The sequence below is a fragment of the Pelophylax lessonae genome, assembly GCF_965119305.1.
Source record: "Pelophylax lessonae genome assembly, chromosome: 2".
NCBI lineage: Eukaryota > Metazoa > Chordata > Amphibia > Anura > Ranidae > Pelophylax > Pelophylax lessonae.
In genome coordinates this window covers 450,483,556-450,500,763 of record NC_138769.1, presented here as the reverse complement: position 1 = coordinate 450,500,763, position 17,208 = coordinate 450,483,556, and the positions used below count along the sequence as shown (strand labels likewise).

At 41.5% G+C, this 17,208-nt stretch overlaps 1 protein-coding gene across 2 annotated transcripts in view; it reads left to right on the top strand.

The window, feature by feature from the left end:
* Positions 1-17,208, top strand: part of CFAP97D2 (CFAP97 domain containing 2) — a 66,281-nt gene that overhangs the window by 48,067 nt on the left and 1,006 nt on the right. For both annotated transcript variants that reach the window (XM_082246007.1, XM_082246006.1), the window contains exons 2-4: positions 813-893; positions 9,571-9,689; positions 12,199-12,391. In XM_082246007.1, coding sequence (XP_082102133.1) covers positions 831-893; positions 9,571-9,689; positions 12,199-12,391 — 375 coding nt within the window. In that variant the 5' untranslated portion in view covers positions 813-830. The remainder of the gene's footprint in view (positions 1-812; positions 894-9,570; positions 9,690-12,198; positions 12,392-17,208) is intronic.

Genomic DNA, 17,208 nt, shown 5'->3' with positions numbered 1-17,208 from the left:
GGAAAATAATGGTGGCCACACAAAATATTGACACTTTGGGCCCAATTTGGACATTGTCACTTAGGGGTGTATTCACTTTTGTTGCCAGTGGTTTAGACATTATTGGCTGTTTGTTGAGTTATTTTGAGGGGACAGCAAATTTACACTGTTATACAAGCTGTACACTCACTACTCTACATGGTAGCAAAGTATAATTTCTTCAGTGTTGTCACATGAAAAGATATGATAAAATATTTACAGAAATGTGAGGGGTGTACTCACTTTTGTGAAATACTGTAAATCTGCTAGCCCAACTAACATTACTCTTCCTCCAGACTGACAATGGTGTTTCCTAAAGGCGCACTTGTTCTCATTCATCCAGAGTGGGGGCACTCTAATACATGAGGTGTGTTACTGGTCAGATCATAAGGGGAAAACAGAGGGAAACAAAAGCCTAAGAAAGGAAAACAAATGCAGCCACCGCACCGAATAATTGGTAAGCTGCAACATATTACATTTTTGGTTTTGGGTTTATTATCACATGAACTTCACCATTCACATCAATGGCCTCAAACAAGCCCTGTCATCAGGGGACACTTTTTAATTTGAATGCTTCTTTTTAGTAAAGACAAAAAAACACCTATATTTTTTATAAGCCCTGCAAAGGTGACAGGAAAGCGACGCTTCCAGGAGTATTGAATCCTAGTATCTGCAGTTGCCAGGTCAGCATTTTAATGCTGTAAAGGAAAAAAAGTTAAGCATAGAAAACAAATGACTGCAATAATGCAATAAACAGCATAATCATTATTAAATAAAATTATGTCCCGTTTTAGGTGCAGTCTGCCAAGCCGATGGTGGATACTAACAGCCCTCACACATATGTTCATCTTAATCTCAAACTGAAGAAGCTAAAGGTAATTCTGACAGGTTGTTATTTTACCTCCTTGAGCTGGTAATACTATTACTATACGGTGTATTCTTCAATCATTCTATAATAGGCACAGAAAACTCATTTTTTTGTTTTTATTAAAGTAAACCTAATGGCACTACTTTTTTTTTCATTTTGCATAAAGTAAGTAAGAGTCATTTTGCATCCTGTCACTTCCTGTCCCATAGCCAAAACAGGAAGTGTGAGAAAATCCCTCCAAATTAAGGGAATCCCTGGTTGTCACCAGACTTAGTCATTGGAAGGCGCCCTCTCTATTCCTGGTAACAACCCAAAATTTGAGATCTCTTTTACTCTGACTTTTTGTGATACAGTAATGGTAAACGGGACCAATAGAGAGCGTGAATCTCCCTAACCGGGGCACAGATAACAATACAAACCTGACAGGTGTTTTAAGCCTTCTTCACTCTATTAAAAACTGTAAAAAAAACTTCTGCCTTTAGTTATACTTTGATTTGGAACTGAACTGAGAAGATTTACCATGTTGAAGGGAATATCCAGAAATGTTAATTGTGCATGAACAGTACCCTAAAAATGTACATTTTGTTCTGAATTTCTCCTGAAAACAGCAGTACATATAGTGGGATGTGAGTGTGCCTAGGTACTCCTTGCCCATACCTTCCAACTTGCTGAAATGATAAAGAGGGACACCTTTTAGCACACAGTATGTAGCCAAAGGACTTATTCCTGCCACCGTCGCGACCCCAGTTACACATATAGTGCACCTCCTAAAGAGCCACTGGTGAATTTGGTTCTATTTCCCTCTTTGTAGCACACACAGCCAGGCACATTGCATTTTCTTCATTCCATCACTGGCTGAGAAAACAGTCTAGGGGTTCTTGTAAGGGTTTTTATTGGGAATGATGAACTCAGATAGGGGTAGGGAGCATTGGATACACTAAAACTGTACAACATGAGGACTCTCCAACATCTGGCTGCACTGTATAAGCTGCTGTCTGCACTGCACACACTTCTGGCTGCACTTGAACAAAACAAATGTCCCACCGGATCTCTAGCAGAACTGCAACCTGTATGACTCATGCCTTCCATAGTTCAAAGCTACAGACTGTCACACGTTGCAGGGCGGGGGTCCTGCACTAACTTAGCCACAAGATCATTGGTTACCTCCTGCCGATATCCGCCAGGCTGTTCCTAGTAAGGGAGATGTAGACTCACAGCCTTTGGAGAGCTTGGGCTCTCTCCCACAACTTCCTCCCAGCTCTCTCCCATGAGCGTTCTTCTGACCCTAATAGAGATCCTTGGAATAGGTCTTGCAAATAGCCCCCCCCCCCCCTCCCCAGCTAAGCATAGTGGGATCTCAATGTCTTCTGAATAGCTTCCTCCCAGAAATTCTGCCCTGCAGGGCTGAGCCCCTGCACAGAGGGTCTCCTCCTGCAGAACTGGACCCAGGAACATTGCACCCTTCTGCTCAGGCCCCTGGCTACTTATGGGTTCTCCCTTCACCTTCTGGGCACACCTCCCTAGGAATTGGCTGGACTACAATAAACATTTAGGCTGCCTGTTCTGCTCCCCCTCCCACTATGCTTCTAGAAGCCTCAAGAAGACGGGGGAGTAGCAGAACAGCAGCCTGTGAAACACTGAGCAGCCCTAAACAATCAACCTCTGCTCCACTGCTTATAGAGAAACTAAATTTTCCTGGCAGCCTACTCTAAGTAGGAGGGTGCTACACAAAACCCATAAAAATTAAATATGACTAAATCACACAAGTGCTTTTTTTACCTCTATTTTTCTATCATATTGGATTTTCAAAATAACAAATGCAGTAGCAGTTGGATAAAACGTTTAGTGCAGCATAACACTTTTGGTAGTAAAATAGTACATTTCTTATAGAGATGCAAACACCAGTCCAAAAAGAGGGGCAACGGAGGCTGCATGTGGGACAGAGGGATTTGGTCTCAAAAGAGGGACAGTCCCTGCAAATGAGGGACAGTTGGAAGCTGTGTGTACCTACAGCCCCATAATTGGTATATCTGCAGTGTGAGATCTAAGGTACTGCTGCCTCTGACTAGTGTCAGGGGATTTGGAATGAGATTTGTTGACACCATTGCTATGCTGTTCACTGGAGGCTCTCGCGCAACAAAAACAAAACCCTGTCTCCAACAAGATGGCTACCTCCACAGAGACACACAGTGCAGAATTAGGCATAGTAAATGGGGAAAATATCAGATGCAGAAAGATCATTTTTGAGCACAGCTTCCAGACTTAAGTTCCTCTATAATTCACCTGCTTATGATTGAAGGCCCATTTACATTTGTGTGGGGCATTAGGCATGTTTTGTTAACATTCTCCTGGGGGAAACTGTGAACATAGGCTCTGCCTCCATGCCTTTCTTAAATAATATCAGACTCTGCAAGGTTGTAAGTGCAAAAAAAATATTGCATACCACCAACTATTCATAAAATAAATTCCTTGACCACTGGATGATCCAACCAGGAGAACACTGTGAGATGCCTCCTCAAAAACAGGCTCTGTTTAAACATAGCAGATTTCCCTTCCTATTGATAACATGGCTCTATATAGACACCATCATTCACATCACAAGCTGCCAGCTACTACTGTAGTAATTTCCAATCTTGGTCCAGTATGGTCAGATATCAGTGAGGGGGAGGAGGGGCAACATATCTGACCACACAGCTCGGCAAACCCTGCACAGATTTCATGTGCAATTGGTCCCCTGGAGGAATTAACACGCCTTTTTAACTTGTGATAATACCGCTTTAATCCTACTTTGTTAACCCTTTTGCTGCTGCACAGGCTTTTACATTTTGTTAACATTTGTTAAGCCAACTTTTGGCTTTCTGGTCGGAGTGATTCAGAAGGCTGTAAAGCATCCTAATCACTTCCACACCTCATGTAAGGCTTCATTAGCACCCCCAGCAATAAATTTAAATGAAAAAAAAAGAAAAGAAAATAACACTTTAAATGAAAAAAAAAAAGCACCAAAAAAAGTTAACCCTCACCTCAACATACATGCACATGCACATACATACGTGAATACATGTTTTGGGTGCTCATATGTTTTGTACTTAACAATGATTGCACTAGACATAGTACACATTGCCACTAAAATGACAACAATTTGCAGGGCTATCTTTCATGATTAACTTGAAGTCGATGTCCTATAAAGCCTTTTAAATGATCACCCATGGACAATTTTGGGAACCAAAGTATGTTGCTGCTTTATGGGGCATGTGTAGTTTTAAAGTGTAAGTCCCCCCTAAAACTAATATCCCTGCATCTATAGACCGCCACGATCTAACACTAACCTATCTAGCCCTGTAAAGAAGAAATCCGTATACATACTTTTTTTTTAAGCCAATCGGATCTGGTCTCCAGCAGCACAAGCTCTGTAGAGGACACAGCCAACAACGGCTGTGAAATTAATGGAGAATGATGTCACTCATAGACTTATTATGGGGCTTCCATTGTTGGCTGTGTCTTCTGCACCTGCCTACACAGAGAAGCAGCCGCTGACAGCTCAGCGTGGGATCGAGTCGAATCGGCTTCAAAAAAGGTATGTATATTGATTTTTTCTTTAAAGGGTTTGATAGGTTATTGTTAGATCGTGGAGGTCTATAGATGCAGGGATTTTAGTGTTAGGACTACTACTTTAAGTTTTAAAAACAAGAATTGGTGTCACTACCGTCAGCGACACCCTGTTAGGAAAGAAGTTAACTTAATTATTCCACTATTACACCACATCAGGTGTGGCTCTGTGTACCCGATACTCACAGTAATAATGAAGAAAAACAGAGAAATGCCCCCAAGGAAAAACAGATACTCAATACAACCATAAATGGTATTATTATAAAAATACTATCTTTATTATGGACTTCAAAAAATATATAAAAATTGCATACAGTACAATCAACACCTACACCCAATACTGAATATGACAATGTTGTCAATTTTAAAAACAACACCAGAGTCCAGAACCAAAAATGGCTAATTACTGGAAACAGATCCATCCCTTGGTGTTGTGGAGTTCAGCCTGGATACTTGTAAAGTGAGATGGCTTAATTCCAAAGTCACAAAAGTAGCATTTGCTATTGAAACAATGATTCCTTTTAAGGCCCTTTTCAAACGTGTGCATTTTTTCCTGCATCTTGGGACCGCAAATTCGCATGACAAGTCGTACACCATGATTTCAAATGAGTACCATTCATATCTGTGCGACTTCAAGTTGCTTTGAATCCAAAGTAGTCCCTGCACTACTTTGGTCTGACTTTGATGTGACATCAGGTCCATAGACCTCAAGATTACATAGGCATGTGGCTCTTGTTCCCCTTGATAAGAGACACCAAGTCTCAGAGATATGCTGCTGGTGTTGCTCGTGTTCACTTAACTCCAACTCCGGTAGTGTGGATCCACACATGCACAGTAGTTACTCACCTGCAATATGTCTCTATGTACTCAATGAAAAGACATTCTGAATGTTCCGGACCCTATAGCATGGAGGCTACAGTCTGGACATTTTGCCCGCTTCCTGTTGCCATAGGCTTTCCTAGGACCAAAGGGGGTGCGCCTATTACACGCCAATATATAGGCTATTGTTCCTGAAATTCGTCCTGTAAACTGCAGGTGGCACTCTAACTGCTAAAATTACGGTCGTACATCAACATGGTTAGCAATCAATTTCATATAGTTTCTGATAACATACAGTATGTGGAGATGAGATAGTGTAGAGGAAATCAGTCAGCCACTTTCAATCAACCTCTTAATTATAAAGCGGCCTAGATTCCCAAGTTATAAACATTTAAAGTAACAGGCAACTTGACCTAAAGTCAATATAGATTTCTGAATACCAATTCCAGTGGTTATAAATCCTCTCCTATACCCAGTGAAGTGAACAGCCTCAGATGATACACAGAGATTAAACAAATCCTCCTACATGTATACCTGCATTCTTTCCCTTTCTACACTCTTTGAAAAGTGCACATTGTGTAAAAATATTTCTTCCTGTTTCAACAGCACATAGGGGGTGGGTGTGAAGTCTGGGCATACACTATGTGAGAGCTGATTGGAGGAAAGGCACACACCCCCACTCCACATAGGCAGAGGAACTACGTTACATGGAGAGCTGTATTGTGAATAGACAAGCTCCCTGCTTATCTATCTATAAGCTCCCTCCCCAACACAAATTTCCAGCTGCTATCTCATGTGTCAGAGAACTTGTCAGAAGTGACTTCTGAAGCTGATAACAAAGGAACGGAGCAGCAGAAAGACACGGGACTTTGGGGAGAGATAAGTAAACACTACAGATAGATGTGCAGCAGGTACAGAAGAACAGATTCTCAAAAATCCTTCAGCAGCAGCCTTAAAGCAGAGTTCCAGCTGTTTTTGTGTTTATTAAAACTCAGCAGCTACAAAAAGTGTAGCTGCTGACTTTGAATAAACACACACTCACCTGTCCCACAATCCAGCGATGTGGCCATCCGAACCCTCGGTTCTCCCCTTGCCTCTTCCCAGGGCCGACATCACAAGTGTGGACACCCGGGTGTGACAGCTTGCAGTTTCGCAGCTGGGTGCGCACTGTGCATGCACGAATCGCACTGCGCCTCACTAAAGGCCAGGCAATCTTCTGGGACCTGTGAAATGTCCCAGAAAATTGCAGGGACGGAGGGGGAGAGGAGAACTTCTGCTCGAGTCGCCGAGGTGGCCCGAGCAGATGTGGGAGCTGGGAACCTGTCAAAACTAGGTACCCACCCCCCAAAAAAAATTGCATGCCAAATGTGGCATGTAAGGGGATGAGGAGTCCGTAAATAAGAACTTCCACTTTTGGGTGGGACTCTGCTTTAAATGTTGTTGAAAGTAGAGGGGATAGCCAGTCCATTTCAAACTCTGTAAAAGCAGTCACAGTCCTTGTGGAAACCTCTGGCATCTAACTCCCAAAGCACAGGCATACCTTGAGTCCTAGGAAAAAGGTCCTTCTCACAATGTCGAAGGACAACTGTCTCTAACCAGCTTACATGTGACACTCTTTAGTGAAAAGAGGCCATTCTCCAGCCCAGCTCCCTAAGATAGTTTCCTTCAGCAAATGTCTTTAAATCCAGGTTCCTCCAGGCTCTCAGCCAAACTCATGCTAAGAGAATGTCCATTCACGACCACTATGTGCTTCAAACAATGAGAAATGTTGATGTTTCGCCACTTCCACCATCTTGGTACGCAGATGGAATGCAAATCGGCATCCCTGCTATTTTATCAGGCTCTCTTTGATCTACAATACTGGAAGTGTTATTTTAAAGTGCATGACCAATAAATTGTTTTAATACTACACTATGAGATGCTTTCTGTCTTCTTTCTGATTGTATGTGGCATACACACTTGGAGATAACCCCTGGCTGGATTGGCATGCTATTGTAGAACGGTTTCCCATTTGAGAGGATCCACATTTTTGGGCTTGTTAGCCTAACAACGGGCTGCTCCAATATTTTATTATATAAATACTTACATTTTTTTGATATTTCAATAATCTTACTATTTGATATAACATTATATATTGTTTGAAAATATGGTTTGATGGTTTACACTATAATTACACTGTTTGGTGTTTATTTGGAATTGGTAAATCCAGAGTGCGCAGGTTGAGGGTACACACCCTGTTTGTTTCATAAGCTCATGTTAGACTGTGTGCGAGCACCCTCATGCCCAGCAACTATGAGTTTGCGTGTTGAGGGCAGCAGGGCGGCCTTTTTACAGGGCAGCGGAGTGGCCTGGGGGGCAGTCTTCCCCTGGATGACACACAAAACTGCTGGAAAAAAAATCTCGGGCATCAATTTGCCGCCCCTCTCAATTTCCGTCAATCCAGTGGGACCCATGGTAGGGCCAGCCCTGCAGTGGCTGACTCTCCTAGTCTATTTATGAAATGCCTGCCAGAGGCAGGCAGGCTTAGGGAAACCTGACCAAATCTATAAACTAGATTGCTGCTCAGCTGGGTACAGCACAGCCAAAAATTACATTTATCCAGCCCAGGCAGGACACTAAATTTACCATGTTTGGGGGTTTTAACTAATCTTCAGGCCTAAAATGTACATTTAAACAAGTGTGCAAGGAAAGCAAAACAGCTCTGACAGGGAGAGGGAAACTATCCAGTACTGCACATATCTGAAAAAAAAAAAAAATACACCAGGATTCAAATTAGAATACGCATGTCTCTTGTACTGAGACAATATTTGCTTACTCTGGAGTTCAACTTTAAATGAGCCAAATTTTAACCACTTGTTTACTATATTTGTGATAAGAATTTCACATGTTAGGATTGGATTTGATTTAGAGAGGACGGTCCATGTGTAAAATCACAATGCATATGCCTTTCACTCTGTCATTCATCTCAGGTGTGATCCAGTGGTGTATTCAGGTTTTGTGCTGCCCTAGGCCTGACTTAACTTGTGTACCCCGTAATTTAAATATGACCCACCCCTTCATGTAAAGGCCATACCTCTTCCTGTTTATGACCCACCCTGTCATCTATAAAACACAGACCATAACCACAGTCTCAGTGCCCATCAGCGTAGCTTCATTAGTTCCCATAAGTTCAGCCTCATCAGTGCAGCCTTATCAGTGCTGCCTCATTACTGCCCATCAGTGCAGCATATCAGTGTGGCCTCATCAGTGGCCATCAGTACAGCCCCATCAGTGGCCATCAGTGCAGCCTTATCAGTGCTGCCTCATTACTGCCCATCAGTGCAGCATATCAGTGTGGCCTCATCGGTGGCCATCAGTACAGCCCCATCAGTGCAGCCTTATCAGTGCTGCCTCATTACTGCCCATCAGTGCAGCATATCAGTGTGGCCTCATCGGTGGCCATCAGTACAGCCCCATCAGTGGCCATCAGTGCAGCCTTATCAGTGCTGCCTCATTACTGCCCATCAGTGCAGCATATCAGTGTGGCCTCATCGGTGGCCATCAGTACAGCCCCATCAGTGGCCATCAGTGCAGCCTTATCAGTACCCATTAGTACAGCCTTATGTCACGGGATTAGTAAGATTACACCTTTCTTTTAAGATAGTTGGACTTGTGTTTGCTGCTATTGATTGTAATCATAGGATTATTTCACTTATTTGTATAATAAATAGGAAGTCCATAGTCATTATACAAATAAGTGAAATAATCAGTGGCAGCTGACACGATGCCTGCCAAACCTGGGGGTGGAGGAGGGTAGGCAGAGCATTAGGCTGCAGTGCCACACTTATTAGTATTGGCGGCCATTGGGCCAATTGTATTAAGTGTGGTTGGCGGCCTGCAGTCTGTCCACGTCCTCACCCGCCAGTATTTTCATACCAGCAGGTAGCAGTGTGACCGCTTTATGGGGGTGCCAGACTGACTTGCCTCCTGGACCCTGCCCTTTGGCCCAATTCGCCCCATAAAACTGGCACTATAATAAAAGTGTAGCGCTAGCCAGTGGGCACCCTTTTCGTGCGGGAGCCAGGAGGAGGCTGTTTTTTTTTTTCATGTTGGGAGCAGCTTTTTTTTTTTTCTGCTGCCCCCCTTGTTGGCCTAGGCCAGGATACAGCACTGGTGTGATCGCTAAGAAGATTTATATGGAAAAGGTGTTTTATAACTTTGCCTACTGATTAAAATAAAAAAGAATGTATTCTAAATTGCATTCTCTTAATTTGCTGTAGCTTGAAGAGGAGCGGCTTTCGACTATTGAAAGAGATAACCATTTATTGCTGGAGAAAATGTCAACTATAATGAGAACAAAGGGAAGAATTGACAACAAAAATAGTTATGTGGCCAAAAGGTAAAAGAGAAAACACAATAAATGTACACAGCAGTAGTTGTGCATTGTGCTCCTATAGCTGATCTGCAACCTGTTAGATGCTGCAGATACAGTATTGTTATCTGAAGTCCTTTTTCTTCATCTTCTGCCCCTGAGGTCTTAGAGGTAAATCCTGTTCTGCCTTCTTTGTTTTCTGACTCTGGAACACAATTCTAAATAGGTCAGAGGAAATGTAAACTATCCTTACCATGTGATGGCAGATGAGGACTGTTGCCACCTAAACCTTGTGAGTGATGTATTTTATATATGGTCAAAAAATACAAAATCCAAACTTTCTGAAATAAGACGGAATGATGCTTTTAGCCCAAAGTATGTGGGCAGAGGACAAACTCCTGACGCCAAGGCACCAGTTACACAAAAAAAAAGTTGATATGATCGTTAAAACTCACAAGTGTTTTATTATTTCAAATATATTGTTACCTAAAGGCTAAGTCCACGTTTTATACCAAGTTAAGTTACACCAAAATTTAGGGTTTAACATGTACCTTTGTGCCAAGCCAAACCCATTCCTCTTACTTTCATCCCGTTCTGTCACTTTTTAAATTTTACAAGGCTTTGCCTGTTTTTTCCTGCACAGCTGCATCATATATTTACAAAGATCTGCAAATTAATGGATTATAAGTCCCTTCTACCACCACAGCAGTGGGACTTGTAGTTATCAGTGGAAGACAAGTGTGGTGATACTGCACTCATAGTTATTAACACTTCCTCCAGCTCGGTAACCAAAAGTTCATACCTCGTTACGGACATAGAGCTGGAGGAAGAGTCTGCAGGAGCTTGTGCATTGAACCCACAATCCACTGATCCCAGTTCTAATGCTTTGTAAATTTATATGCAAAAAACATTATAAATGCACATTTTTTCTGGGAATGTGGGTGCATTTTTATTATTTTTTTTCAAAAGGTGGACTTAGTCTACAAGTTGCAGACTAAATGTGAGCCTGAGAACCTATGTCTACTATTCTGTGATTAAAGGTACAAAACAAAGAAGTAAGAACATTCAACACACATAGACATGTAGTAGGACAGCTGTCAAAATGCCAAATGATCATATCCTACAATCAGGTATGACCATATGGATGGGATTTAATCAAAGTACAGTAGACATCGATTCTTGGGCTCTAACTTTTTCTGACTGACTCCAGATACGGTGCAGTATAGCAGTTTGTTGAAAACAAACGCAGACACATGTGACATTAAACATAAAATATCAACACTATACAGTCTAGTGCAGCCATTTCTAACCAGAGAAGAGTAGTGAAGCTCTCATAATGGACACTACTATATTCAGCACGGAGCACTTTCTTCTTTTTTTTTTCATTTTTGCACATTAAGGGACTGTGTTTGGACTCTTTTTTTTATCATCTTTCAGATTTGATTTTTGTTTACATATAAGAGACAATAGGTTTGATTATGGAGATTGTCATAAGTTGATTTTGCACTTTAATAGTGATGTTATTAATCTCTTTGGCACTTTGCACCTTATTGGAATTTTCTATATTAGTGAGTCGTTCAACATCACAAACATTTCACACCATTATTTGATAACACAACAAACAAAGATATATCGATTTTTAATTGCACACATTGAATATTTGATTTTTATATCTTAAGAATTTCTATTTGGGGACAGCGCACTTATTTTCTGTATAGTACTTATTTATTTGGGTATTCGCTTCACTACTTTGGGTGTAGCAGTCCAACCACTAATAGGGACAGTGCTTAGCACAGGGTCAGGTTTCTGACAAGGAGGGATAGCTCAGGGAAGGCTCAACCTTCACTATACACACTCCAGTAAGTGGTTCAGAGGCATTGTGGTGCAGAGGCATTAGATCCGGTGTAGACTGCAGAAACATCCTCTGTCTAGTCAAAAAAGGGACACTACACCTGGTAACATAAACCGTCCTCCAGTAACATATACTGTAAACAATGAGATTGTATATTATCTGGATTGGTTATATGAAAGAACGGTTAATCTGTTGCTGCAACCAAACTGTGCAAGATTTACTGTATATAAAAGACATCAGTATGCTATATAGTATGTGTGAGTTTTTCATCCCAACCCAAGGCATCTTAACTCTTGCCCACCTAAAGAAGATGAATGAAAAAAAAAAAGAATTGGGGAAATCTACTTCAGATTCAATCTCTGTGCATTGTGTGGAAGTGCTATAATCTGTTATGTATTATACAGGTGCATAAAAGACAACTGCATGCATGCATATAGACAAAGTGCATGCTACTGCACACTGAGAGATGGTGAGGGAAACCTTTAAAAAAAGGTCTAGATGTGGCATTAAACAGAGACTCACTAATCGTGTGTGACTTGGTTGTGATCAGAATATGTACTGTTTGCCTTCAGTTACTTGTTTAAACCTCTCATATGCTTAGATTCCTGCTTCCCTTTTGGATATGTCAGCTGGTGGGGTGAACCATTCAGTTACTTTATTTATCTAATATACTCTTTTCATTAGTTTAAATAAAGAGAAAAGAGCTCAAGAGTTGCTGAAAGTATCCAGGGAGAATCAAAGCATTGACGACAGACTTACAAAGTGTGAGCCTCAGTATAGAGTTGAAAAGTGGCATGAAGACTGGGTGAAAGCAGAGAAATACATGGACAGCATTGCAAAATACCCAAGAGGATGGTATGTCACCCGTCAAGAGAAGGTAGAGTATTGCCTAATTCCAACTCATAAAATAAAAATAATATCAAGGCATTTTCTCTGTTTTGGATAGGGTATGAAAGGGTTAGAACCTTTAATGAGTTTTTATTACTGACTTTTTTTAATGTTGGTAAGATTTCCCCTTACTTCCTGTCTGTTTGAAGAGTACCAGAAGTGCAAGAAAATCTTTCCAATGGGGACAGAGACAGTAATAGTAAAAAACATTTTTTCCGCAGAATGCAGAAATGTTAGTCACATGCCTGACGAAGGGGTCCTGTGCGGCTCCGAAACTTTGCACTATATTTTTCTGATGTGATCTTATCTGGAATAAAGTTTTTGGACTGCTTTTTGCAAGATCCTTGGTGTGCTGGCGAGTATGTATCTACTTGTAACTGATCCAGTTGCCAACTAGTGATCGCTTCAGCACCCAGTACACACGAGCCTACAAACCAGGAAGGTGTGCGATAGGAATATGAACTATAATATGCAGAAATGTTAGAACATGTGGCTGATTATTACTACAGTCTATGGCTTCTTGTCTCAGTGACACACATTCTTGTAAATTCTTGGCCTGGTTTCATTGGCACAGGAAATGGGAGGTGCTAAAATGCTGGAATTGAGCTAATGAATATACAATAAAAGTGTTTAATTATACACTAAAACCACTGCATTGCTGGGATTGATAATATTGAGTAATAAAATATCAAAAATACTTTTCCGGAAAAACATTGATCCAGGCGCCCTCTGCTGGTCACATGTCAGAAACATCGAGTGATTTCTGCAGTACAGGGGAATTAGCCAGGTTTAACGCCAATCCTCCCATTCAACAGAAGGCAATTGATCATTTGACCAGCACTGGAGGGAGTTTGGAGCTGCAGGAAAGCTAAGTATTCCAACTGTTCTATTACTCTTTATCTATTCTAGCAAAACTGTTAACACATGCTTTAAAGCGGAACTCTGGGATACAATGCACCTGCATCCACAATCTGCATCTCATAGAGTATCTATTAAAAAGAGCTGCTAATTAGTTACACTACAACTTCACTATTTTGCAGATAAAAAATGTTTGATGACATTGCTCCAATTTAATGCCTGGAGAAACTACAATTGCCATCATGCAATGGAAATTGTACTGAAGGGTATTAATTTGGGTGGGATTGGGGGCAGGTATCTTGTGGATGCAGAAATTGCAGTTACAATATGAAGTTTAGACCAAGAGTCTGAGACTTCTGTGTCCTCCCACTGCAGCGAGTGAGGTAATTACTTCAAACTGCAAAAAGAACTACACAGGGGAAGTTACAAAACGAATGGCTGGGGAATAGAGGGCATAGCGCCCACCGGTCCTTAAAAAAAAAAAAAAATTCCCGTCAGATCTTTTTTCACCATCTGTGTCCCATTGCAGAGATTTCCCTTCGCTTCCTGTCCCATAGCCAAACAGGAAGGGAGAAGAAATCCTTGCAAATTAAGGGAATTTCTTGGGGACTCCCAGATCACCAGAACTAGTGTCTCCATTGGAAGATTTCCCCGCTATTACTTTTCTGGGGACAACCCAAAATGTGGGATTTTCTTTCAATTATAATAGTAAACTGGACTAATAGAGAGGGTGAATCTCCTTAACAGGGACAGGGGCCACAGACAGCAATAAAACATGTGTTCTTCTAATCTATCTCCACTCTATTTAAAAAAATAAAAAAAGTTTTGCCTTTAGTTATACCTTAAGAAAGCATCTTTATACGGACATAACACATTTTCTTCTTGGAGTTTAGCTCTAAGTTAACACTGGAGCATAGTCATCTTTAACTGCACTTTTTAACCACTTGCCGACCGCCGCAAGTACATTTACTGGGGCAGTCAGCCCCTCCTGGGCAAAGCGACATAGTACTACGTCACTCGCCCAGGACCCTGTAGGGGGCGAGCGCGCGCCGACGGAGGCGTGCTCACGCCCCCGCTCGTTCACGGCCATCCCAGCTCCGATGTCCGCCGGTCACTCGCGATCTCCTGCTGGAGAGGGAGAAAGGCAGACGGCTGATGTAAACAAAGCCGCCTGTCATTCTCCCTGGTGTAACAGCAGAGATTATACGATCCTGCTATGTAGGATCGTATGTCTCTGTGGTTACATCAAAAGCCATGCCCCTTGAAAGTTAGAAGCACGCCCCTAGGGACACACTTAACCCCTGGATCTCTAATAAAGTGTCATTTTTTGCCAGTGTCATTTTTACAGTAACAGTGCATATGTATAGCACTGATTACTGTAGTATTGTCACTGGTACCCCCAAAAGTGTCAATAATGTTAGTCAGGGGTCTGATCTGTCCACCGCAATGTCGCAGTCCCGCAAAAAAAAAAAAAAAAAAAAAAAATCGCAGATCGCCGCCATTACTAGTTAAAAAAAAAAACAATAGAAATTACATAAATCTTTCCCTTAGTTAGTAAACGCAATAACTTTTGCGCAAACCAATCAAAATACACTTATTGCGTTTTACCAAAAATATGTAGCAGAAAACGAATTGGCCTAAAATGTTAAAAAATTTAGATTTTTAAATTTTTTAGGGGAATTTCATATAAAAAAAATGTTTAAAATATTGTTATTTTTTCAAAATTGACGCTCATTTTTTGTTTATAGCGCAAAAAATAAAAAATCGCACAGGTGATCAAATACCACCAAAAGAAAGCCCTGTTTGTGGGGAAAAAAAGGACATCAATTTAATTTGGGTACAGTGTCGCACGACTGCGCAATTGTCCGTTAAAATCACGCAGTGCCGAATCGCAAAATATGCCCTGGTCTTTGAGCAGCCAAATCCTTCGGGGCTTAACTGGTTAAAGAGGTTGTAAACCTCCAAAAAAATAAACACCTGAATGACAAAGGCATAATGAGCTAGTATGCATTACATACTAGCTCATTATGAAATATTTACCTTAGAACGTAGCCCCCGCAGCGCCACCCACACACCGCTGACATGGCCGACATGTTAACTTGTCTTTTATCCGGGTTTGCGTCCTCCGGCCATCTGATTGGCCAGAGCCATGATGACATCACTCCCGCGCATGCACAGGGGAGCCATGGAATCAAAGCACAGGGCTCTGAAGGAACGGCACTGGCGGCCGTTCCTTCAGAGCGCATGTGCCAGTTATGTCACTGGCGGCATGCAAAGTGAATATCTCCTAAACAGTGCCGGTTTAGGAGATATTTACAGTACTTATAGGTAAAGCCTATTCATAGGCTTACCTATAGGTACAAGTAACGGAGGAAGATTTACTTTCTCTTTAACCACTTGCCGACCGCCGCAAGTACATATACTGCGGCGGTCAGCCCCGGCCAGGCAAAGTGACGTACCGGTACGTCACTAGCCTGTCACCGGCTTGCAAGCCAATAGCGGGCGAACGCGCACCCGCTGAGGCACGCGCCCGCCCCGGCTCGTTCACTGACAAGTCAGTGCGTGTGACCGATGTCCGCCGGTCACTCGCGATTGTTCGACGGGAAGGGAGAAAGGCAGGCGGCTAATGTAAACAAGCCACCTGTCATTCTCCCCTGTGTAAAAATGGAGATCAGACGGTTCTACTATGTAGGACCGTTGATCTCTGTTTTTACACTAGTAGCCATGTCCCATCACAGTTAGAAACACAACCCTAGGACACACTCCTCCCTCTCCAATACAGTTAACCCCTTCCCTGCCAGTGTCATTTTTACAGTAACAGTGCATATGTATAGCACTGATTACTGCAGTAATGTCACTTGTAACCCCAAAAGTGTCAAAAATGTCAGTCAAGGGTCCGATCTGTCCGCCGCAATGTCTCAGTCCCGCAGAAAAATCGCAGATCGCCGCCATTACGCGTTAAAAAAAAAAAAAAAACACCAAAAATGACAAAAATCTTTCCCTTTGTTAGTAAACGCGATAACTTTTGCGCAAACCAATCGAAATACGCTTTTTGCGATTTTTTTTACCAAACATATGTAGCATAAAACAAATTGGCCGAAATTTTTTAAAAAATTTTGATTTTTACATTTTTTTGGGGGGGAATTTCATATAAAAAAAATGTGAAAAATATTGTTATTTTTGCAAAATTGTCGCTCTTTTTTTGTTTATAGCGCATAATCAAAAAAAAATTGCACAGGTGATCAAATACCACCAAAAGAAAGCTGTTTGTGGGAAACAAAGGACGTCAAATTCGTTTAGGTACAGCGTCGCACGACCGCGCAATTGTCCGTTAAAGTCACGCAGTAAAAAAAAAAAAAAATCGCAAAAAAAAAACCCTGGTCAGGAAGGGGGTAAAATGTTCCGGGGCTTAAGTGGTTAATAATACATGGCCCTGAATATGTGACAGGGTCTTGACATTTGTATATTTGATATAATGAAGTTATGTGGGTAATGTCATTGGAATTCTGATGCTGCACTCACAAACCAATATTGGAGTTCAGTTGGTTGAGCCATCTCCTCTAGTCAGTTTGACTGTGTCCCCGAGTCACAATGTAAGACCAGAGACTATAGGGCAATAGAATTGTCTGCAATTGTACTTAGGCTTGTCAGGGCTAGTCTAATAGCTGATATTTTTAAATAAATGGTAAACTGGAATTCCGGCCATATATTAGATTTCTCATAATTTATGTAAAATACTAGAGCTTCCTGCAAAAATTCAGCAAAATTCAGCCCGAAGGTTTATCTGACTGGCATTAAATTGTTGGGGTTTTAAAAATTATTTTCTCAAATTTCAGATTTTTGGGATAATAAATGTATTCTATGGCTATTTTGAAAAACATATTTATTCTTCAGGGACTCAAAATACTGGTCCATGAGATTAAAACCAATCTTTTCAATTTGTTGTTT